The 25,089-nt window shown below is 43.9% G+C and overlaps 2 protein-coding genes across 4 annotated transcripts in view; one reads left to right on the top strand and one right to left on the bottom strand.

Annotated features, from left to right (window-relative positions):
• DZIP1 (DAZ interacting zinc finger protein 1) overlaps positions 1 to 525 on the top strand; it is a 33,440-nt gene extending 32,915 nt beyond the window's left edge. Inside the window, 1 exon segment of the mRNA XM_033147892.1 lies at positions 259 to 525. Coding sequence (XP_033003783.1) covers positions 259 to 335 — 77 coding nt within the window. The 3' untranslated portion in view covers positions 336 to 525.
• A 1,454-nt stretch (positions 526 to 1,979) lies between these two features.
• The window catches only part of CLDN10 (claudin 10), a 61,851-nt gene continuing 38,741 nt past the window's right edge, over positions 1,980 to 25,089 (bottom strand). For 2 of the 3 annotated variants that reach the window (XM_033147890.1, XM_033147889.1), the window contains exons 2-5: positions 11,822 to 11,983; positions 11,603 to 11,684; positions 8,405 to 8,512; positions 1,980 to 2,398 (exon numbers count right to left, since the gene is read on the bottom strand). In XM_033147890.1, coding sequence (XP_033003781.1) covers positions 2,272 to 2,398; positions 8,405 to 8,512; positions 11,603 to 11,684; positions 11,822 to 11,983 — 479 coding nt within the window. In that variant the 3' untranslated portion in view covers positions 1,980 to 2,271. The remainder of the gene's footprint in view (positions 2,399 to 8,404; positions 8,513 to 11,602; positions 11,685 to 11,821; positions 11,984 to 25,089) is intronic. The other variant, XM_033147891.1, reaches the window with a different exon arrangement.

Below are 25,089 nucleotides of genomic sequence, written 5' to 3'. Positions count from 1 at the left end.
TTATTATTATTATTATTATTATTATTATTATTATTATTATTCTGCATAGGCCTGCTCCTTAAGGAACTCTGCTGGAAGCGGGGAAAGTTCCCGTGTCAGGCTTTGTTTAAAGGAGATCAAAATTGTTCTAAATTGTTTTCAGGAAGACCTTCCTACATCGAAGAATGGAAGAGCAGCAGAACGTGTTGCAGAAGAATGGTAGCATCTCTATCCTTGTGTATCTTTGAAAGCTAATTTTGCTGTTTCCTTTTTAAACAGGCCTTCAAGATGAAGATATGAGCACAAAAAGCAGCTCACCCACTATCACAGACTGGAGCGACGCTTCGGTTATTTGATTGTTGCATATAAAACCTCATTCCAAAGACAACAGTCTGATTCCTGTGCATTTTTTTCTTGTGCGTTAACAAGGAACCTTTTGTTTACAAAACTCTGGTGTCTTTGTTGATTTAATGCAGGGCCGATTAATACTTCACGAAATCTCCACTTTCAGGTAAGAAGTGTTCATCAATAAACAGCATTAACTGATCCAGTATTTTAAATCTTTTTTAAAAAAACAAAAACCATTTATACATAACTTGATATAAAATGTGAACATTTTAAATAAACTACTGTATATATTTTAACTCAAAGGTTACTTTCTTCCTTCACAAACACACAGAAAATTGCAATGAAATTGGCATCCCTCTGGCGGCCAGAGGATCCTGTTGATCTCTAGTGGTTCCCTGAGCAGAAGAGGGCTTGGCTTTGTAGGAGAGCACCCCTGCGCACCTCACCAACTCAGTATATTTGGCCCACCCTGTCCGTGTTATTAGGACCTTTTCAAAGCCTTGCAAGCAATACTTAACTGCTGAGACAATGCATAACAGCTGCACCAGTCCAGCCAAGCTTAAACCACAAAAAGTCTTGTAGCACCTTGAGAACTAACAAATTCATTGTGGTGTTCAGCGTTCGTTCCCAGGTAAGCATGGCAACTAGATCCTTGCCTGGTGGCAGTGCTTAGGCATTTAAATGCTTTGAGACACTGAGGAGAAGAAGAAGAAGAAGAGTTTGGATTTGATATCCCGCTTTATCACTACCCGAAGGAGTCTCAAAGCGGCTAACATTCTCCTTTCCCTTCCTCCCCCACAACAAACACTCTGTGAGGTGAGTGGGGCTGAGAGACTTCAGAGAAGTGTGACTAGCCCAAGGTCACCCAGCAGCTGCATGTGGAGGAGCGGAGACGCGAACCCGGTTCCCCAGATTACAAGTCTACCACTCTTAACCACCAAGTGCAGCCTCTGCACCTCCTTGCCCTCTTCCACTGCTTAATACTGTATGTACAAGCAGAACTTGTACATTCTGCCTTACAGCAAGAAGAAGAAATTGACCGAGAGGGCTGGTGGACAAATAGTGCCAAGACTTAGCCCCTGCCACCTCAGTGACTTGGAGCATTTGAAAATATAATCAGCTTCTGTAGATGGAAAGATGTCATTATTGACATATTTGCTTGAATCAAAATCTGGAATGAATGCTGGAGGGAGAGGGTAAAACTTGTAAAAATGAGGACATTTATCCAAGGTCAGTCATGTGTCCCTCCTGAAACAAAAATAGCTTATTGCCTTATGATATCCCCAAGAGAGTTTGGCCAGTTTCAGAGATTTGTGGCTGTAAGTTCTGGAAGGAGACGGATTGGCCTTGTGTGACAGAATCTCAACACTATCCGAAGGATAGGTTTCAGCCCATAAGGTTCAAGTTTTAGGAACCAGTGTCTAAAATGAGGGTTGTTTTTCCACAGCATAAAGGACAGGGATTGTGTTTCTGTTTACTTGGCTCACACGTGAATGTAAGCACTACTAAACCCATTCTTCCCTCAGAGTAGGCATAAAATAGATAACACAATCCTATGTAACGTCTTTCAAACTGAGCCCGAGGTCAACGACACATCTAGAAGAACTGGTGCCCATCTAAAAATTAACCTATGGTGCCTTGATCTATACCAATTAGCCATAACCAATAGGACGTGACTTTATTTGTAAATATGTTCTTTTTTTTTACAGAAAGCAAAAAATGGCAAATGATTTACATATATAATTTATGCATAATATCAGTACAAATCTTAAAATGAGGGAAGAGGAAAATTTACATCAAGTAGGTAAAAGTTCATTTATAAAATATTCTTATTTCTGGTGCTAACGACACCAGAAATCTCCCTTAAAAATCATTCTGTGAATGAACAGCACAAATGTGATTTTTGTTTAAAAAAACAACAGGCTGACTCTTGGAGTCATTTGGTTACACGTAAGCGTTTTTGTCGAAGAGCTTTGGAGGGGCTCTAGGCATTTTTAAGTCTGCTGAGCCATTGCAGCCCTTTGTTCGAATAGACATCGCAGAAGCTGCTCTGTTGTATGTATATCCCATCCTGGAAAATGAGAAAGTTACAGTTTACAGCTCATTCTGCAAATACTAGCAGATATTTTAAGAGCAAACCCCATTCTTTCGTTAGAAGAAAAAAGTGTCTGACATGAGCCTACTCACTGTCAGTGCAAAGTGCGTAGGGACTATTCTGAGAAACTACAGTGTTGAATAAAAATACAGTGGTACCTCGGGTTACAAACACTTCAGGTTACAGAGTCTGCTAACCCTGAAGTAGTACCTCGGGTTAAAATTTTTACCTCAGGATGAGCACAGAAATCACGCGGTGGTGGTGCAGCGGCAGCGGGAGGCCCCATTAGCTAAAGTGGTACCTCAGGTTAAGAACGGACCTCTGGAATGAATTAAGTTCGTAACCAGAGATACCACTGGAGGGGCAAATTCAGCACAAATTCTTAGTCACTGAAACTCGGCCCGCCATATGTTTTTGGCCTACAACTCCCATGATCCCTAGCTATCAGGACCAGTGGTCAGGGATGAGAGGAATTGTAGTCTCAAAACATTAGAAGGCCGAGTTTGAGGAAGCATGCTCTAGTGCCCTGGCTTAGTGTTCTGCTCATGGTTTGTCTCCCTCTAGACAAAGAGATGCAAACCATGAGCCTGGGTTCAGACATAATGCTAAGCCAAGCTACGACTTAGCCCTGGCCAGCATGGCAACAGCAGAACTTGGGCAGAGCACAACAGCAACCATCTTCACTTGTAGAATCTACACTTTTGAGTATTTGTGCTGAATTACGGTTTGGCGTGTTGTTATAACTTTTTTTAAAAAAAATCTATCAAGCAGATCTGAAGCACTGCCTTCTCTAGACAGGCAACTCACAATTTACGCTGGGGTTACGTCCCAAGGTGCCACACGTTTAAGTGAAATTGAGTATATTTGAAACACCATTGAAAAGGCTCCGCCCTGGCCCCACTCCTTTTTGTGACGTTTTCAGGTCACTTTCGGGTTTGGCACGATGCGCAAGTGCGCTGTCACAAACATATTGGACGCACCTAAAATGATCATTGCCTGTATTGGCAGATTGAGGGCTAAGCAACTTGCCCCCAGCCACTTAGTAATTTTTTATAATAGGGCGTTTTCCAGTTCATTATCTAACAGTGCACTCCTATACATGTCTGTACATGAGACTTACTTTAGAATAAATATGTCAGTTGGGCTACAATCCTTTATATGCTTACCTGAGAGTAACTTAAAAGGTAAAGGACCCCTGACAGTTAAGTCCAGTCACGAACGACTCTGGGGTTGCGGCGCTCATCTCGCTTTAGTGGCCAAGGGAGCCGACGTTTGTCCGCAGACAGTTTTTCCGGGTCATGTGGCCAGCATGACTAAGCCGCTTCTGGCGAAACTAGAGCAGCGCATGGAAACGCTGTTTACCTTCCCGCTGGAGCGGTACCTATTTATCTACTTGCACTTTGACATGCTTTTGAACTGGGACAGAGCAACGGGAGCTCACCCCGTTGCAGGGATTCGAACCGCTGACCTTCCGATTGGCAAGCCCAATGCTCAATGGTTTACACCACAGCGCCACCTGCGTCCCTTGAGAGTAACTTACTAGGGTCCAATTAAAGGAATATATGCACTGGACTGTGTGTGGATGCGAATTTGATGCATGAGGTTCGGATGTAACCCCCAGCTTGGGCTGCTAGTTAAATACAAACCCTGTGACTAGCTGCCTGGGATCACATGTTCAATATATCCTCAAGTTGGCTGACTGGACATTATTACACAATCACGAAGGAAATATATGAAAAGGTCAACTCTGGCAAATTATTTACTCTAATGTGGAGTGTATGTTGCAGTGAGGTCTCCTGGCACCCTTCGCAAATCTTTTTAATTCTGAAACAAAGCAGGTTAGGCAAATAGGCTAGTGGGGTTGGTTTGACTCCCTATAGTTTCAAAATTCCACTGGAAAAACGGTTATGTCCCTGTGGAGATGGCAGTATTGAGTCAGTGGTTCATGTGCGTCTGGCTTGCATTCTTTATAAAGATTTGAGGAGTGAGGTTATCACCCCTCTATTATTGCCCATGCTGGGTCGCTCAACCATTGCTACTGTGTCCTTTTAGCACAGGGGTAGGCAACCTAAGGCCCGTGGGCTGGATCCGGCCCAATCGCCTTCTCAATCTGGCCCGTGGACGGTCTGGGAATCAGTGTGTTTTTACATGAGTAGAATGTGTGCTTTTATTTAAAATGCATCTCTGGGTCATTTGTGGGGCACAGGAATTCGTTCCTTATTATTATTATTTTTCAAAATATAGTCCAGCCCACCACATGGTCTGAGTGATGGTGGACCGGCCCATGGCTGAAAAAGGTTGCTGACCCATTTTGACAGCAAAAATTTCAAGGTGTTTAGCAGGGGCAATTAGAATATGATCTGTTATTTGATTATTGATGTAAACCTCCAAAATGTATCTTGTAGAGTTAAATTGTTACCTCTTATCTTCAGTACATCTTATTTTATTTTATTTTATCGCTATGGCTAGTGGCTGAGGCAAATAAAGATTCTTCTGATTCCCTATAGTTTCTTGATGGGATGGTATTGTGGTAGGGTTAAGCTGAAAGGTAAGAAGCTGACAGAGTTGGTTAGTATGCCTCTAGAGCTGGAAACTAAAACCAACGAGACATTGGGGGCAGCTTCATGTACAGCCCTAGATTCCTCCACCTAGGTTGAATAGCAGTGAAGGGGGTCCATATGACCAACAGGACAGATCTGGATTTGGGACCTGCTGCAAAGTAGCTGTTTAAAATCACCTGCCCGTGTTCTTTTAGGCAACAAATTGACAGGGATATAGTTATTATTGTATTTTGCCAGCCCCGGGGAGAAGTCTCTCTGTGACCAAAAAGGATAGAATCAAAGTCAAAACAAGTTTCCAGGGCAATCTTCCCAGGTTGCAGTGGAATGCTCTCCTGTCGCTAAAACGGCAAAGCGCCGGAAGAATGCGAGAATGTATCTGCCCGCAAGGCAGTTACAAAGATCCCACATTGACTTCTGGATTCTAGAGAGGCCCATATCCATCTTTGTGTCTAGACACCCGGAACCACAATGAGTGTCGCGCAAAGCATTCCCATAGCTTCGCTTCATCGACCGAGGGAGCTCAGGTTGCTCCTTAAGGCCTAAGGTTACCAAAACATGTAGGTCAAACGTTTAGCCCAGCAGGGTCAAAAGCATGGAAAGTCTGGAGTTAATGGCCAAACCAAGGAAAAGAAAGCTGCCTTCTAATGATTATGTTTCTCAAAGAAGAGCTGAAGCTGTAGAATCCTTCCTAACAAAGACCAACACTAGGAAATTGAGGCAAGTGACAATATTGCCTGCATTTCGCGCCAGAAATGGGTTCATCTGCTAGGACAAATGGTTGGGGGGAGGGCATGAATGTGTGCCTATCAGGGCAAAGGAACCAGTTTTGGAAAAGTATGGTACTTTTATCTCAAAGAATTGCAACTCTCCAGTTGTCTTCAGCAGTCACTTCTTATCAATTAAGTCATGCATTTTCCATATTGGTGTGTTTGGTTTTTTTTAAATTTTGCATGTTTGGGCCTGGACACAAAGGACCCAGAGCCCAAACAGCCTGCAGAGTTGTTTTCTTTTTTTCCTTTTTTTCCAAACTCAATGGCAAATTGCATATATATTTTTATTACATATTTAATAGCATTTCCATAGCGTTTTTTCTATAACTGTATAGTGTAGATTATAGAGTATTCTTCCCAAGATGGAAAGACAGAGGAAAGTCTATGACCCAGTAGCTGAAGTAAGTAGAATTACCAGTACTTATTTGTAGTTACACTCTCTGTCTACACTGTAAGTACACATAGTTCAGATCACTAGAAATGTTGGCACTAATCCTATCCTCAAATAGCAGAGCAAGACGATAGGGTTATTCTGTTAATCTCAAAATGATAATTCATTTATCGATGGCAATCATAAACCAACTTCCAATAAGATTAAAAAATTCTTGTTGCCTCCCTATCAAATGACCTAGCCCATTTATCATCCCCAATGCCCAGTGCCAAAGGGCTCTTCATTCACATGGTCTTGTATTATCCCTATATCAGGGGTCAGCAAACTTTTTCATCAGGGGGCCGGTCCACCGTCCCTCAGACCTTGGGGGGACGACGACTATATTTTGCAAAAAAAATGAATGAATTCCTATGCCCCACAAATAACCTAGAGATGCATTTTAAATAAAAACACACATTCTACTCATGTAAAAACACACTGATTCCTAGACTGTCCGCGGGCCAGATTTAGAAGGCGATTGGGCCGCATCCGGCCCCCGGGCCTTAGTTTGGGGACCCCTGCCCTACACGTATGCATTATCTTCACCCACAGATGCAAATGTTCTTTCTAGTCAGCTCTGCAGGTCACGTTTGTCATCACTGGGAATGCACAACTTTTGTGTGTTTGGGGGGGGGCCTTCAGGGGAGATTGTGCAATGGAAATCGTGCAGATGTTGGGTCCCCACTTCGCAGCTGGATTGCATAGTTCCAGGCCCCTGCCAATTGGGAAACAGAACGTCCTCCTAAAGAGTCACCTAAAGAGTCGATCCTCCACATGAAACACAATATGGCTTCATTGCTCCTGCTTTCTTGAAGTGAGCAAGAGCCCCATTCATTTTCCTTTTTTACTTTCAGCAAAGAATTCCAGGTCTCCTTCTCTCCTTATGTCACCACAGAACTGTGTGAGAAGCATTATGATTAGACCCAGGGAACATACAGCCATCCAGCTGTGGGATGCTTTGCATCCTGCACCCGGAGAAATGAAAAGATATCTGCAGAGTTGTTTTCTTTACTGTAAAAGAATTAAAACATATCCTAGATTCAGAGTTATTAGCCCTTGTCCTTGAATCATGGAACCTAATTGTCATGAGCCCCATGGAGGTGTCATGGAGGGGAGGGGAGGATCCTCAGGAGGAATGGGAGGAGCTCAGGGTGCTGGATAACCATGGGGAGAGTCATAGCATGAAGAGGGAAGTGAAATCAAGAAGTGCTTGTGGTTAGCCAGTTGTCCATAGCATCTCCCCACACGGGGGTTATGTTCTGGAGCCCCGCACACAGAAGTGAAATCGCTTAAAGTGGGGAGCACCCTCTGAAAAGTCTCTAAATGCCTATTTTCCCTTGCTCTCTCACTCTCCTGCTCTCTCTTCAATCCAGACCAAAATATCTGAAGCTCTGGAGCCGTCTGGAGACTGGAGGACGTGTGGGAAAGCAGCTGCTGCTGCTGCGCTATCCCACGTGTCAGCTGTTAGGTGGGGCGAGTGAGCAGCCTAAACAAAGCCCTGGTGCACCTCTGGTCTCTTTGGGGCTTCCTCTGCCCTGTATATACAGGGAGGTGCCTGTATAAGTAGCTCACAACTTACACACTTTTATTTGGTGCACATTCACCTTTGCACACTTGGCAAAATAAATTAAAAAGGGGGTGAGAGTCTGGGGGAGAAAGACTTTGGCAATCTCACCTGCCATTGAACACAATGTGTTTTGATCATGCACAATTTTGCCTTCATGCGCTATCCCCAGAACGTAACCCCTGCGTAAGTTGAGTATCATCTGTACAATTTAGATACCTCCCGCACTGTGCAATCTGTGCTGCTCTGATTCACTCATCAAAGACTTTGGCAGAGACAGGAGTTCAGGTTCTTTGTATGGTAGCAAAGGACAGGACGCTATGCTTCTTAAGAGCGATGAAAACACACGAGATACCCCTTTAGAGAGGAAACATTAAAGGCAACTCCATGATGCAAATGAAGCCTTTGGTATCTGCTTCTGCCACGCGGCATCTCATGCTGCACTAAAACCTTATGCAGACAACTAATATCAAAGAAGGGTTTCCTTAAAGGTGTTTTATCCCCCCCCCCACCTTTCAACCAGTTGTTCCCAAACCCAAAAGTAAGTTTGTTTTTGGAAGATATGCAAACTGGATCTGCATAGCTTACTTTCTTACACGTTTAATAATTAGAAATATGCTAATGCATTAATTTCAATAAAGCTGGTGTGATCTGTACCTTGGAGTTTTATTGTTTTCGGCAATCGAGAAGCAGAATATGCTGCCGCCAATTATGCAAAGTGCTGATCCGGCCCATCCAATGAACAAAGCTGCTCCTAATTCATACCTGCAGGTAAGCGATACATTCTTGCTTCGTAAATTGTTTAATCAGAAAATAGGTTTCATTCATTTCGTATTTTTGGTGTGACACAGATAAACAAAGCCGTGCAACATATTAACATATATTTTCACTGAACAACTTTGAGGGAGCAGTACACAGCATGCTGCAGAACAGAACAAAAAGTCACCAGAACTTCTGCTGTTCTGGATATTTGCCTTTTTCGTTCACCATGTGTTATAGTTCTAGACTCCAAACACCCTTGGCAAGCAACCGCCACAGGCATGGAAGCATGTCCAATAGATTCAGATGGAATTTACTTCGTTACAGCCTTAAATGCAGCAAAATAGGTAATCCCTGTTAAGGCTGATAATAGATAAATGAATGTCAGAATTTTGACTAGGCTGCCCCCCCCCACACACTTCACTTACCTGGGAGTAAGACCTATGGAACTCAATAGGACTTACTTCTGAGTAGACTTGGTTAGCAAAACACTGAGCTTTCAAGGTAGGCTTACAAAACTCCCTAACAAGCAAATGTCTGTTTAATTTATATCCCACCCTTCCTCCCTAACGAGCTCAGGGTAGCAAACAACAAGCCTCAAAACAATGGGAGAAAATCCCTCTTTATAACATTTTAAGAACAATTCCGATACAGACGAAAACTGGGGAAGATCTGAAACAATATATTGAGGGCTACATGTTTTTATATTGCATTTTAATGATGTGAACCGCCCTGCAGGTGTAGGGAGGTATACAAATTTAATAAATATTATTAATGATAATTAATAATCCCTGCTGTAGCAAATTAAAATAATCACTGCTGCCTCCTCATCCCTGTACTTTAGCCTCTGGTAACCATGTTTTGAGCAAGCTGGTTTTCACTTCTTTGAGCCAGATGCATAGAAAAATATTTTCTGGAAAATGCACCACCTGCTAAATTTATGTTTGCGAAGCTGGCTGTTAATGGTGTAAGATGCAAGAGTAAGGCCAATAAAAAAAACCATGGTAATCCTAAATATTTACTGTGGGTGTCCTAAAGCAGGTAAGTGAGTTACGGGCCCATGCAGTAATTGATCTACTACTTATTCAACACAGAAATAAGTATTACCCGCTGAAACATACAGTCGTACCTTGGAAGTTGAACACCTTGCGACTCCAATATTTTGGCTCCCAAATGCTGCAAACCCAGAAGCGAGTGTTCTGGTTTGCGAATGTTCTTTGGAACCCGAATGTCCAATGCGGGTTCCATGGGTTCCAATTAGCTGCAGGAGTTTCCTTGGTTTCCAAACGTTTTGGAAGTCAAACGGATTTCCGGAACGGATTCCATTCAACTTCCGAGATACCACTATGCTACATTCAATAATACAATTTAACTACAACAATGAGGATTATGATGATACATCTCATTGGTGCTGTTTGTGTACGTCAAACCTTGCATTTTTGTGTTTCTAAGAAAAACCTTCAGTATATTTGGATCAGCAGACTCAGTTCCAGGCCAGGAGATTCAGTTGCAGTGAGGCATTTGTTGCAACATCTGAAAACTAGGGGGATAATTTACTGTATTTTTCGCTCCATAAGACACACTTTTTTCCTCCTAAAAAGTAAGGGGTAATATCTGTGCCTCTTATGGAGCGAATGGTGGTCCCTGGAGCTGAATTGCCCAAGAGCCAAAACCAGATCGTGCTTTTTATTTTACAAAGAGAAAAAGGGGTGTTGAAAGGACCCCGCTCAGCAGCTGATCAGCAAGAAATCAGGAGAGAGATAAGAGTCCAGGCTCCCTTTTGGCCCTGCCCCCTTGCCCAGGCTGCTGCAGAGGGAGGTTGTTTGTTTCCCCAGCCACATGTGACTGGCTGATTATCTGTCTGGAAACAGTAGAAATGGCTCCCTTTCCTTAAGATTTTTCGGAAATGTGAGTTGAACCCCATAAAACGGGGCTTTTCCTCTTTGCTTTTCCCCCTTTGCAAAAAAGCTGCAAAACTTTTAGCTGATCCTCAAAAAAAAACAGGGCTCTTCCCTTTGCAAAAAAAACCTGCAAAACTTTTAGCTGATTCTCAAAAAAACAGGGCTTTTAGAGGAGGAAAACCAGAAAAATATTTTTTTTCTTGTTTCCTCCTCTAAAAACGAGGTGCGCCCTATGGAGCGGAAAATACGGTATATAGGCCTTCCCTGACCTGAAAGATCAGACCCTGTTCCATATGCCCGAATCCCCTGAGTTTGCGAATCCCAGCCTCTCCGGGCAGCTCCCAATAGAATATTAAAAACACGATAAAACATCAAATATTAAAAACTTCCCGAAACAGGGCTGCCTTCAGATTTTGTAACCCGCCACAAGATCTTCAATTGACAGGCAGAAAAAGGAACCCTGGACAGTTAAGTCCGGTCAAGGCGACTATGGGGTTGCGGCGCTCATTTCGCTTTCGCTTTGACAGGCAGAGTATGGATGTTCCAAGATAAATAAATTATTTGGATTATTAAAGGACTTATTATTACATGAGTCACATGCCTATCATTTCTTTTAATAAAAAAAAATCTGTCAGGACTGATTTGATGGCTTGTAATCATTCATATCTGGGGCATTTATCCAGCAATCTTTTATGTTGTAGCACGTAAAATGTGCACACACACCTTTAAAACATCCTTGAGCAGCAGAAGAGAAAGCAGCCTTTCTCTCACCTGTTTTTTTTTTTTTCCTTTTCTGGACTTGTCATCCACCATCTTCTCCAGCAAAGAGGTTGCATGGCCGGTGGCAGACGGAAGCAAATGACAGGCTAAGGAAAGAAGCAAGATGCAAAAAGAAGGGGCTGCCTCTTTTCTCAAATTTGAGAAAACTGGCGAATCTGAAAAGCCACGTGCAGGAAAATCTACCTGCGCTCCTGAACCCACTTACCAGGGAGTAAGCCTCACTTAACTCAGTGGGGCTTACCTCCGATTACACCTGTATTGGACCACCCTGTACAGTCATGCTACTTTTGATGGGACATTTCTGCCTGCATTTTGCATATGTAAATTAAAGCATATCGTAGAAATGAAGGAAACAATTGCAACCCACCTACATATCTTCGAAAAGTCCCAATGCACACCCGTCCCTCCGACTTACTTTTGGGCAATATATGTGGGATCGAAGAATTCCGACGTGATTCGATTTGCATACAGGGAGCAACCAGCCATAGCACAGAGCCCTAAAAGAAGCAGCAGGTGGAGAACCAGATGTTTAGTTAGTACCAGATGTTTAGTAACTGGATGACGATGATGAAATTAAGAACAGTTTTACATCCACTTGGTGTAAAACACAGAGCATTTGTAATTTCATATTTACCGCACAGTATGAAAACAAGGCCAGCTAAACAGGCAATTTTAGCTTTCGTCTGGTCCGAACCTCCGATTTTCGTACACTTCATCCCAACCAGTGCAAAGATGGAGCCAAAGAACCCAAGGCAGACAGCGGCAATCATGAGTCCTCGACAGGCTTGGATGTAACCTGAAAAATATAATGGTAAAAACTGGTATTAGGCAGCAGTTTCAACTTCCATAATTCCAGTGCAAATGAAACACTCCCGATCTTCCTAACCCCAGAGGCTGGTGTTTCCAGGCTGAGAGGGAAAAGGGCGGAAACGGGTTATTTATTGGGACAGTGTGATTTTTGCAGCTGCTGTTAAAGTTGCAAAGAAGCATGAGACAGAGCAATGGAGAATTTCTGAAACAACAATGGGATACCAGCTCTGCCCAAGGCATGACGGAGAACAGCAACAACTGGGGAAAGGTAAGAAAAGAGAGCCAGTGTGGTGTAGTGGTTAAGAGCGGTAGACTCGTAATCTGGGGAACCGGGTTCGTGTCTCCACTCCTCCACATGCAGCCACATGCTGGGTGACCTTGGGCTAGTCACACTTCTTTGAAGTCTCTCAGCCCCACTCACCTCACCGAGTGTTTGTTGTGGGGGAGGAAGGGAAAGGAGAATGTTAGCCGCTTTGGGACTCCTTCGGGTAGTGAAAAGCGGGATATCAAATCCAAACTCTTCTTCTTCTTAAGACATAACATTTTACAAGGACAGGTAGAAACACCGTGGACAGAATAATTGCCGCAAACTGGAAGAATAAGGATATAGTTTGACTGCCTCACCTGTAGCTTTATAAGTCATTTAATTTGTCAGTACGAATGGAAGTTGTTAATATTGCAGCTGTTGTATAAGGGATTGTTATCTTGACGAGTGTAAATGAAACTAAGATTAAAATTTGGAACACAGAAATAAAATCATCAAACCATCAATTCTAGCACGCCGGGGGGGGGGGACCTAAATTATATAATTTGGTATCTTAATGATTGGTTCCAGTTACAGGTGGGTAGCCGTGTTGGTCTGCCATAGTCAAAACAAAATCAAAAATTCTTTCCAGTAGCACCTTAGAGACCAACTGAGTTTGTTCCTGGTATGAGCTTTCGTGTGCATGCACACTTCTTCAGATACACTGAAACAGAAGTCACCAGATCCTTAATGATTGGTATTAGTAATTGTATTATAATTTGGCATTGTTATAATGTGGCTATTATTGGACTGTAATTGAAAACTAATAAACATTATTATCAAATATGCTCCATCCTTCTTAATCCCTCACATGCAAATCCCTTCCCCTTCCCTTGTCAGCCTTAACCATGGTTTTCTTCTACAGCTGCACTATATTAACTATGGCCGGCACCTCGATACGGTTGCCGTATGTCCTCTTTTTCCAGGACATGTCCTCTTTTTCAGGATTAAAATTTCTGTCTGGGCAGATTTTTAAAATTTGGCAAAATGTCTGGGTTTTTTGTTTTGTTTTTGTTTACAGTAACCCAATACATTTTTTAAAAAATAAAAACAATTTTAAAAGCCCCATGTGTCATGCTCCCACCCCTCGCTACTAGCAATATATCACAGTTTCTATAGCCTACGTATAGTAGGAGTGTTTAAAAGTTGAAGTGGGCCAATGTGTCCTCTTTTCTGCTCTTCCAAATATGGCAGCCCCAGAAGCAAACCACACAGAAGGACTTTGCACAGGGCAGGAGGAAGATGGGGGGAAGCATTTGACCCCTCAACGTGTTCTTAGTCTCCTAACTATTGTTAGGAGAGCAGGGACGTTGTGTCTGCAACAGGTCATTGTCCAGCTTACTACCCAAAATTATAATTGTGCTTGCGTTAATCGGGCTCCTTACGATGCACGCTGCTTTGAGATCAATGTGAATAAGTGGTCTGCAGATCTTTCTAAAGAAATAATCCATTGGCCATGGACTGGTTGGACACAGAGGAATGGCGGGAGGAACCAGTGTGGAAACCACTGAGGGAAAAAGGCTCAGAGCCTGGGCAGAGGAGGTGGGACAACGACGAGTGGTCAGAAGGAAAAGAGGGAGAAGACTGGGTAGAGGAGGTGTCGGAAGCTGAAAAGGTAACAGGGATTAGAGGGCTGGGTGAGTCTGTGGCAAAGAACAGTCAAGAATCAGAGGCAGAAGCTGGAGCAGGAGAGTGGGGTGAGGGAGCCTAAGAGGCAGAGATGAGTCAGGCTGGTGAAAAGTCACAAGTATCTCTGGATAGCTCAGTTGCTTAGAGCAAGGTGCTGATAATGCCAGGGTTGCAGGTACGATCCCCGTATGGGACATCTGCATATTCCTGCATTGCAAGGGGTTGGCTGGACTAGACGATCCTCAGGGTCCCTTCCAACTCTACAATTCTATGATTCCCTCCTACTGCAACAAGCTCCCCTCCTGCCTGGTCTCCCAGAACCAGAAGAGGCATGAAAAGGGAGGAGAGGAGTGATTGGCTACACACAGGTACAGTCTCTGATTGCTTGGGAAAAGCCCTGAGGAGGTAGGGACTTTCAGTCCTGGCAACTGATTTGCTCCAGTCTCAAGCAGTATGATTGTCAGGGACTGGGGAGAGGAGGAATGGTGGAGACCACCTCCCCAGCTTGACCCTTCCAAGGAGGAGAAAGAGGGAGACAGTTTAGAATTACAACAGGGGTTTGAGGGAGGTCGCAGCTCAGAGGCAGATGAGGAAAGTTGGGAAATAATGGAGAGAAGGAGGAGGAAGCACCAGGGGAGCAACAGCTGATGGACACAGTGTCTTTAGAAAGCATTCCAGACCCCCCTCCCAGAACCTGGCGAGCCTTGAAAGTAGGAGATCAAAGAACTCAAAGACATCGCAGCACCAATGATGAAGTGGGAGAGATGGAGGGTGGAGATGCACTTGGGGAAATGCCATTATCCAAGAGGCTGGGTTCTATAGCCTCTCTCTGTAAATACTGAATAAAATGCAAACATTTCCTTGCCTTTGTACATTCCTGGGCAACTGGCCGGAAGTCGCTGGCAGCAGCCTGACAATGATGTGCTGCGGATCACACCAAGTACCTCATGCCAGAAGTAGTAGGGCTGTGGCAACTACGAGTTTCAACAATTCCCACATTTGCTTAGCAGCATGTTGCATGGCTGGATGCCTGCATAAAACCATTTCCCCTCAACTGTTGCCATAAAATTTAAAGCAGTGCAAGAACATAATTTTGCGTAAATAGTCTTAAATATCCAAGAGTCTCTCGACGCACTTTCTTCCTCTTTTCCTCTGTTTGCTAGCTCTGCCTGTCTTCAGCAGATGTCATAATTGCCGACATCCACAGAAATGACGCAGAGAAACCTTGTCGTAACAAAGGGATCATCCACTGTTATGGCGACCAATCAGCAATTTGCCTTGTATTTTTCAACAAGGAACTTTAACCCTGCACATCATGATGGTAGGGACAATTGGGGGGAGGGGATTGCTTCTATAGTACAAGGTCCAGGGGAAACTTTTGCTAAATTTAAAAGCAACTGTGACATTGCCTATGACAAGGGCTTTCAAACGACGCCTTCTTAGTGCGGAATGGGTGGGTGGTCATAAAGACTTTTGCTAGAAGGAAAAGGAAGACTTTCTTAACTGGTCATAAGATAATCTCTGTAGAGGAGAGAAAAATGATTTGGGTTCGGAGCAGGAAGCACATGAAACAAGAATGAATTGTGATTGCCTTTAGATGTAGGGAATTTTGGCCAGACACCCAAAAAGTTTGCTAGGGAAGCTTCCCCCAAAGTTTCTAGATCTCTAGAACAGGAAAAGCTTCACCTGTTTAATATTTGTACCCTGGATTCAGCCAAAGGCACAGGAGCAGGCTCAATTTAACACAAAAAATGTAGAGAGAATTAAAGGAGACGGACCACAGATTCCCAATTATATTACCGTTGTGGAAAATGGACATTTGAGCAAATCCTCCGTCGCGCTTTAAACATAACGCTATGTGTAATCATTAAGGGTTTCAGACCGACAGCCCAATCCGAGCTTGAAATTGCCTTTAAGCAGACCTCTGACCTTCCATCAACCATAAATACATAGGCATGATTTCAAATTCCAATGCAGGCACGCAGTGCAGCTTGGCTGCAGCATACCCTGTGACAGATCTCATTCTCCCTATTTTTGCTGCCTATATGAAACTGCAAAAGAAAGAAAGAAGGGCATTAAACCTGGAGGACCACCAAATGCTCCTCCTGAGCTGGATTCAGATTCAGCTTGGTGAAAGCCTCACATGGGTGTGCAGACTTGGTTTAATGTTACTAAATGTGGGTTTTTATTCCAACAGTCTTCCCTTTGTGCCCTTGCCCAGCTCTCTTCTTCTGTAGATACTTTGTGGGTTACATTCTTCAGCTACACCTGTAGATTCAAACTAGCCAAGGAAGCCATTATTTCTCGACAGGTCCAATTTATTGGCACCGTTAGTAGCTAATTAACACATTAAGGGTGATGAAGCATGAAGGTATTTACCCAGAGGTCCTTTCCCGTCTAATTTATGGCTAAATCTCCTAGGCAAAGCGGTAAACATTCACCCCAACCCAAATAATTAGCGTCTGCTAAAAACAACATGGCTGCTATTTGCTGGTCAAAGGCCAGCACATGTTTTGTTAGGGAGACGGGTAGTGGGGCGGGGTAGAGAAAGCAAATGTGTGATCAGCTCATTGAACCAACACAAATTCACAGAGTGGCAGGATAATAATGAGTAAAATGGTCATCCAGTCCTAACTCCCCAAGGCAGGATCAGGCAAATGCAATTGTTCCTAAAGGGATTAGTTTCCGGGCATGTCAAAAGGCAAGTGCAAAGTAGGAAGCATATAGGAACATTGTGGCAGAGGTACCCTTCAAGGCAGTTTCACAGGAGTATATATTTACAGCAGCTAATTAAGTGAGCAAGTGAAATGAATTTGGATATGCAGAAGATATAAAATGGGCTCTTAGCGGTCACTTCATGTGGCCATGATGCTAAGCCATAGTTTGTCTGCTTCCCAACCTCCCCTAAACCCCCTGGCATGGCTGAGGGCAACAGACTGGAAGTTTCTGGTTTCTTTTAAAACTAATTGTAGTTTGTCATATTGTCTGAAGCAGGAACTACAGTAAGCTTTAGCAATGGTTTATACAAACAAGCCCGGATCACAAACCATGGTTTTTAAGCTCACTCGTTCAAACAAACCACAGTTGAAGCAAACCACAGCTTGTCCCAGTTCAGATATAAGGACAAAGCAGAATAAACTGAAAATGGAAGTCACTGCTTCTGATCAGCTCCTTGTCACAGCAGTGGGGAGGCTAGATTAAAAGCATACCAGGACTCCTGCACCATCAATTCTTGTGTAAAAGAGGGAATTTCAGCAAGTGTAGCAGGTGAGAGGAGAGAGTACAGGTCCAAGAGTAATTCGTGTAACCCTAAACCATAGTTAAGTGTTACATCAGAACCAACCATTGCACTTTACTTAATATTAGGGTTGCCATATTTAAAAAAGTAAAATTTTACTGACACCCACAGGAAAGTTGTTGAGCTCTTTTGGGCGATTTTAAGCTTTTGCCATATATTTGGGTTGACATTTTGTCGATTTGGCAAAATGACCCCCCCATGCCATTTTTACACCCAAAAACCAGGACATGCCAAGAATTTTCATGATGTATGATAAGCCGACTTATTATCCTCACTCTGTCACTTTTCCTAACATTCTGAAGCAATCTTGATTCCAAATTCTTAATATAGGATTGGGAAATAAACAGGCTATTTCCATGCTTTCCCACCATAAATGCACAAAAAGTGGTGTGCAATAACAGCAGCTAAAATAAAGCCCCACAATATAAAATAAGCAGCAAGAAAGAGCCGAAAGCCGGAATATTGTCAGAAAACCACCCACAGTTGTACAAAATAGCAACATACATATTTGCAAATGGGGAAAAAATGCAGACGAAGCTAGGACTAGGAGCCAAGAACCAACTTTGACGAGCCACTTGAACATTTGTGAAATAGCTATTTTAAAAACGCTATTCACTCGTTTGCTATTTGAGTACCATGTGGTTGCCATTGCTTATCACATGCAGTAAGTAGGTAGTCACTCTCTGAAAAATAAAGAGTTGCAGAACTTTTAAAAGACGTTTTCTTCCTATGCCCCTAAGTGAAAGGATAACAAACGGACATATGCTTTCTAGAAAGTTGTCTAAAGCAGAACTGAGTTCACGGCTGCCGGCTGCCAACCTTGAGACCTTTTTTGTTTAAGAGCCAAAGGGCAAAAAAGCATTCCTTAACAGCCACCCGAAATAATAGCCAATTCTGAGCTATGACAGCCACCAAAACCCAAATACCACTGCAGTTCAAAAGGGCAAACAGATTAGAAAGGGATCTGGGTATCTTTTGTTGTCACCTTGCTCTTTCTATAAAGCAGGTCAACATGGTCTGAGGACCCCAGTATATCCACATTCAATACTGGTTTTTAATTGTATTTTTGTTGTGATGCCATCAAACGCAATATACAAGAAGGAAAAGAAGGAATAAAAGCACAATTGAAAATCATACAGTTTCTAGCACATTGCATCACAATTGCTACAACGGGCAGAAAAATTACTAAGCCATCCCCAAAGACGACGAGGAATTTCAAAATGGTTCATGGGGAAAGAAATTTAAGGAACAGCTGCTCTGAGGGTGATCATCGATCGTCACATTGGATAAAACAACTCTTCTTGTATTTCCAGCATACAAGCGTCAATACCGTTACTGATTTTGAGAAAGGAGACAAGGCTGCTGCATATCAAAAAAATACTCGGAGGCACGTGTTTTTACAAAGCACAGGAGCAAACAGTGATTTCGCTGCATCAGCCCACAACAGTTAAGGAGAGAAACTGGTTTTCTTTTCTTTTTTTAAAGTGCATTATTCAAAGCAAGTCAGTGGGTTAAAGACCAATATGGATTCACTCCTCTCTTAATTGACAGGGAATTAATGAACACATCTGAGATGGAGGCCGCTGCAAGACTAGCTTCCTCAGCCCCACACCTGGTGCTCTTTTTGATGTCAGGTATGAAGATGGTGACAGCAGTCATGAAATTAAAAGACGCCTGCTTCTTGGGAAAAAGCAATGACAAACCTAGACAGCATCTTAAAAAGCAGAGACATCACCTTGCCAACAAAGGTCTGTATAGTTAAAGCTATGGTCTTCCTAGTAGTGATGTATGGAAGTGAGAGCTGGACCATAATGAAGGCTGATTGCCAAAGAATTGATACTTTTGAATTATGGTGCTGGAGGAGACTCTTGAGGGTACCATGGACTGCAAGAAGATCAAACCTATCCATTCTTAAGGAAATCAGCTCTGAGTGCTCACTGGAAGGACAGATCCTGAAGCTGAGGCTCCAGTACTTTGGCCACCTCATGAGAAGAGAAGACTCCCTAGAAAAGACCCTGATGTTGGGAAAGATGGAGGGCACAAGGAGAAAGGGACAACAGAGGACGAGATGGCTGGACACCAGTGTTCTCGAAGCTACCAACATGAGTTTGACCAAACTGCGGGAGGCAGTGGAAGACAGGAGTGCCTGGAGTGCTTTGGTCCATGGGGTCACGAAGAGTCGGACACAACTAAACGACTAAACAACAACAACAAATGAAGAAGGAGGACATATCAACCAAGGATCAACCAAGGGCCTTGAAGTGCTGCTTTTCAAGGGAGGCTTGCTGTCAGTGCCAATCAGCTGATAGGCGGAAACAGGAAGCCTGCAGTGATCAACTGCCCTGTAGTTTCTCTTAGGGAACTTCATAGCACAGTTAATTCCAATGGGCTTCCTGCAACTACCAGATAGCTGACCTCTGTGCTTCACTCTGTCACAGTTACCATTATGGGTTTTTTAAATCCTGTTTTTATTGATCAGGACAGCCTGTTGACTTTTCACAGCTGTCGAAAAGATCAGCAAACGACACAGCTGACGCATGCATTGCATTCATCAATCTTTGCAGTAGCAGATGTGACCAATATCTGCACTGCTAAAGACTTTTTATTATTCTGCACCTAGATATCATTCTTGAAAATAAATGGAAATATACAAAACAACAGCACAGCGCTGATCGGCATTTACAGGAACTCCGCTGCGATCATCCATGCTATGACGTTCCTGATGGGGAACTTTGTAATGCAGTCAGTGCCTGCCCCAAACTCAGCTGTCCATTACTGGGAAATGATATATAATGAAACGAAAAGGATGTTTAAAATAACGTTTGTTAAAAAAAAAAAAAAACACCCCAGAAGCTTTTCTTTTGGGAATTATAGGGACAGAACTACCTAAAATGTATAGAAACTTATTCATGTATGTGACCAGTGTTTTTTGTTTCTAAAAAAACAAAAAACAAAACTGTTTAGGGGTACTCTCATTTTCCTACTCATATTGAAATACTGCCCCTCAATGAGGCCAAACTTAGATTCACAAAATGTTTAGGGATATGTGTACCCCTTTGTCCCCCCCCAGAAAAAGCACTATATGTGATTACAGCGGCAAGAATGTTACTTGCCCCAAAATGGAAAGAAGTAGAAGTCCCAGCAAAGGAAGAATGGATACAAAAACTTATGGAATATGCAGAAATGGCGAAACTTACTGGAACAATAAGAAATCAAGATAACAAACTTTAAAAAAAAGAAAGAATGGAAATGGTTTATTGAATATTTACAGATAAATTGTAAACAGATAAGAACATTGGCAGGATTATTGTAATAACCCGCAGTTTCATAAGAGTATATATTTAAAGATGATGAATAAATGAGCAAACTAAATTCATTTGGATATGCAGAAGATATTAAAAAGAAATTTGAGGAACCGCAGAAAGAGGGGGAAGGAAGTCATGTTTGCAAATGTCAAAATGATTGTAAAATTAGTGAAATGTGTAAAATTAGTGAAACTATACGGGAGCCCGGGCTGCAAAGACTCCCGAATCTGCCGCCTGGGCTCACTTGGCGGAGCGCAAGTGGGGGCAGGGAGAGGGACAGGCCAGCGAGGAGGGGTGTCCGTCCTCGCTGGCCCGCCCCTCTCCATGCCCCGGCTCCGCAAGCCAGCCAGCAGCGGAGCTCAGCAAAGAGGCAAGGGGCGGGCCAGCGAGGAGGGGGTGGCACTCCACCTCGCTGGCCTGCCCCTTGCCTCCATGCCGAGCTCCGCCGCTGGAAGGGGGGGACCATTTTCGGCGCTGCCGGGGCTGAGCCGCAGGGGCGGCCAGCGAGGGGGGGTGACACCCCTCCTGGCTGGCCGACCCTGCGGCTCCACCCCGGCATCGCCGAAAATAGCCTTTAAAAAATAAAATTTTTAAAAATGTCCAGGGGGCGGGGCCACCGCCCGAAGTGTCACCCTCAGCAGGGGCGCTGCCCGGGGCCCCCCGCCCCCCCTTGCTACGCCCTTGACCGGCATAATCTACCCTACTGCAATTTACACCAGTTTCTTACAGCTTGAATTGTTCTGCACAGGAGTAGAAGTTAGGGGGGGAAATGGCAACCCTCTCCTCTGCTACACCTGCACTCACGAACACTTATTCACCAAAACTCAAATGATAAACCCCAAGTTTCCATGCAAGACTGGAGGGGGGGGGGGGAAAACAACAACCTGCACCTGTCAAAATTCTTATTTGAAAAACTCTTCAAAGGAAAGGATCTCTCATTCTCTTCACATCTGATCCGCCTAAACCCTAAGATGAAAGAAATTTTGAGCTTCTTTCAAGCGCTCCTTCCTCACCCTTAGGGCTCAAGTTTAAGGAAAGCTTCTGTTTCACAGCTATGGCTTCCCTCTGAGTGCATCCATTTACCCGGAGGACAAGGTGAAGACATCAATATTTTGCCTTTCAAGCTGAGAAAAGGAGTTGACGGAAGGGACCTCTGGGTCAATCAGTATAAAAACCTGCATTGTAGCATGACTCCTTAGCCTTAATGCCTCTCCAGTGGAATAACAGAAGCTTTAAAATATGCCGACACCAGGAAGATTGAGGTCTTTGTTTGCCTCAGAAGCAATATAACCTTATGTGTTGTGACTAGAACAGCCACGATACGGAAAAAGAAGGATAACAATGATGCACAAGATGTTTCTGACTATGAGAGCTATACAAGTGACACTGGAATAAGATTATTATATGATTGACCACACTGTTTGCAAGCGGCAGGTCCCAGGTTAAATCGCTGACACCTGTAATTTGGAGGGCAGCAAGAGAGAGAGAGTAAAGGGTCAGGGAGGAGGTGATAGAAAATGACATGCCCTAATACATAATGACAGGGACGCGGGTGGCGCTGTGGTCTAAACCACAGAGCCTAGGGCTTGCCAATTGGAAGGTCGGCGGTTCGAATCCCCGCAATGGGGTGAGCTCCTGTTGCTCGGTCCCAGCTCCTGCCCACGTAGCAGTTCAAAAGCATGTCAAAGTACAAGTACATAAATAGGTACCGCTCCGGTGGGAAGGTAAAGGGCGTTTGCATGCGCTGCTCTGGTTCGCCAGAAGCAGCTTTGTCATGCTGGCCACATGACCCGGAAGCTGTCTGCGGACAAACGCCAGCTCCCTCGGCCAGTAAAGTGAGATGAGCGCTACAACCCCAGAGTCGTCCGCGACTGGACTTAATGGTCAGGGGTCCCTTTACCTTTACCTAATACATAATGACAAGCATCTATATGAGATCCGAAATCAGGAGAGAGAAGAAACAGGGGAAGAACCCCAAAAGCACATTGGAGAAGATACTGCTCATCACATCTGCTCAACCATGCAATAAATAACAGGATGTGATATTTATTCCTCTTGGCCATGGCAAAGATAGCATGATATGGACCCCACCTCTCCTCTAACACTCTAACCACTAGATTATATTGGCTCTATTAATGCAGCGGACTTTTTAAAGAAGAAAATGTTAGCAGAAATTGAGGCCTTAAATCAAAGATGGATATGTATACACCAGTGGATGAAAAATGGATGAAGCATGGGGAACACTCTTAAAACAAACAAAACACAGAGGGTGGCAAGCCAAGCGCTTCTGGGAGCTCAAGCAGAGAATGAAGGCAATAGTTATCTTTAGTTTGTTGGCCCCTGGTACTTACATGTATACTGCCTTTAATGCAGGGGTGGGGACCCTGTGTCCCTCCGTATGTTGTTGGGCTGCAACTCCCATAAAGCCCAGTTAGCATGGCAAAGGTCAGGGATGAGGGCTGTTGTTGTTGGCATCCGTCTGTCTCAAGAGACAATGGAGTGCGCCTCTAGGGGTGAAGTCAACTCAAACCTCTGCATTAGCAGTGTCGAAAGTGGCCACCCTGGGATGCAGGCACAGGCAACGTGTCTGAAGGTCCGGGCAGCTGATGTGGTCCAAAAGAAAGCAGAACAATATGTTTGGCACCATCTTGGCTGCAGGAGTTGCTGGAAGGAGGCAGACAAGACCCCATCCAACCGTCTTAGGGACTCCACTGCAGATTTGTGCAGGGTTTACTCCTCAGCATTTTCTTCTTCTGAAGTTACCCTGCGAGGCAGTGGAGATTTGGGACCAGAGCTTTCCTTCTCCTAGATGGGCTACCTTCCCAGGTGGACGAGCCCCATCTGCCCCTCACTTCCCTCTCTAGCACATGGAGAAATCACCTTTTTGACAGCTGGACCCACTATCTAATGGGTCACGCAGGTTCCCCATGCTTACACTAAAGGCTCTGTTTGGGTACCATGGTCAATCGCCATTGATATATCTGCATTCCCCGAATGTCAGCATAGGAACTGTAGGAGAAAGATGGCTTCATTTGCAAATATTCTGGGTCAACTAACAGGAATTCAACCAGAACTGAGCCTAAAGAGTTTGGTATTTCAACTTTAGGATGGAAGTGTAAGTGTGCATGTGCCATAATTTTATAACCATTAAAAAATAGAATAAAACATTAGAGATCTCTGGAATCTTTTGCTAAAGGTAAGGTGAGGAAAAAAAACCAAGGGGGACAATCAGATTGAGGTTGAATCCTGACAAGACAGAAGTACTGCTTTTGCGGGACAAGGGGCAGGTGTGTGTGGAGGACTCCCTGGTCTTGAATGGGGTAACTGTGCCCTTGAAGGACCTGATGCACAGCCTGGGAGTAATTTTGGACTCACAGCTGCCCATGGAGGCACAGGTTTCCTGCTTGGCAGGGGGTTGGACTAGATGGCCCTTGTCTCTTCCAACTCTATGATTCTATGATTCTAGGTCAAGTCTGTGTCCAGGGCAGCTGTCTACCAGCTCCATCTGGTAGGCAGGCTGAGACCCTACCTGCCCACAGTCTGTCTTGCCAGAGTGGTACATGCACTAGTTATCTCCACTAGCGTCAGCTAGACTGGTGACTGGGAGTGGCTGCCGAGACCATATAACACTGGTCCTGAAAGACCTACATTGGCTCCCAGTACGTTTCCGGGCACAATTCAAAGTGTTGGTGCTGACCTTTAAAGCTCTCAATGGCTTTGGCCGAGGAGTATACCTGAAAGAGTGTCTCCACCCCCATCGTTCAGCCCAGACACTGAGGTCCAGCTCCGAGGGCCTTCTGGCGGTTCCCTCACTGTGAGATTTGCCTTCTTGGTAGTGGCGCCCGCCCCGTGGAATGCCCTCCCATTAGATGTCAAGGAAATAAACAACTATCTGACTTTTAGAAGACACTGAGGGCAACCCTGTTTAGGGAAGTTTTTAATGTTTGATTTTTATTGTGCTATTAATTCTGTTGGGAGCCGCCCAGAGTGGCTGGGGTATAAATAATAAATTATAAATATTATTATTATCAAAAACCAAAATCAAGCACTTTCAAGTCCCATTGATTTCAACTACAGAGTTGAAGCCCTTGCTTCAATTTCTTTCACTGATGTCAAATGAGCAAGAGAGCTGGCTTTGGGTGGACTGTGCTTTAAAACCAATAACATTCATTATTTTTCCTGTCTCTTTCAGCCAACCACTGCCGTCCCCGACCTCCCTCAAGATAAGCAAAACAGGTACAGTACTTGAATATAAAATAATTTTAATATCTAGGGATTTCTAGGACAGCTTTCTGATTCCAACAACACTTGTGCTTCACTATTTAGGTAACCTTTCACTATTTCCCATGAAGCCACTAAAAAAGCTTAGCAACCATTCAATATAATAATAGCCATCCTAGCACGGAGACAATTAACATACCAGCCAGCTTGCTACTCTCCAAGTGTTTATAATGGAAAGAGGAAAAACAACACAACCAACCCCAACCCCCTTACACCAGGACTTAGCAGCATGTTTTTCTTTTGGTATTGCAACGAAGTGTTTAAACGGCTAAATT

This window comes from Lacerta agilis, chromosome 4 (assembly GCF_009819535.1).
Source record: "Lacerta agilis isolate rLacAgi1 chromosome 4, rLacAgi1.pri, whole genome shotgun sequence".
Taxonomy (NCBI): domain Eukaryota; kingdom Metazoa; phylum Chordata; class Lepidosauria; order Squamata; family Lacertidae; genus Lacerta; species Lacerta agilis.
Note: the sequence above shows the minus strand (reverse complement) of the source record. Positions and strands in the feature narration are given on the sequence as shown.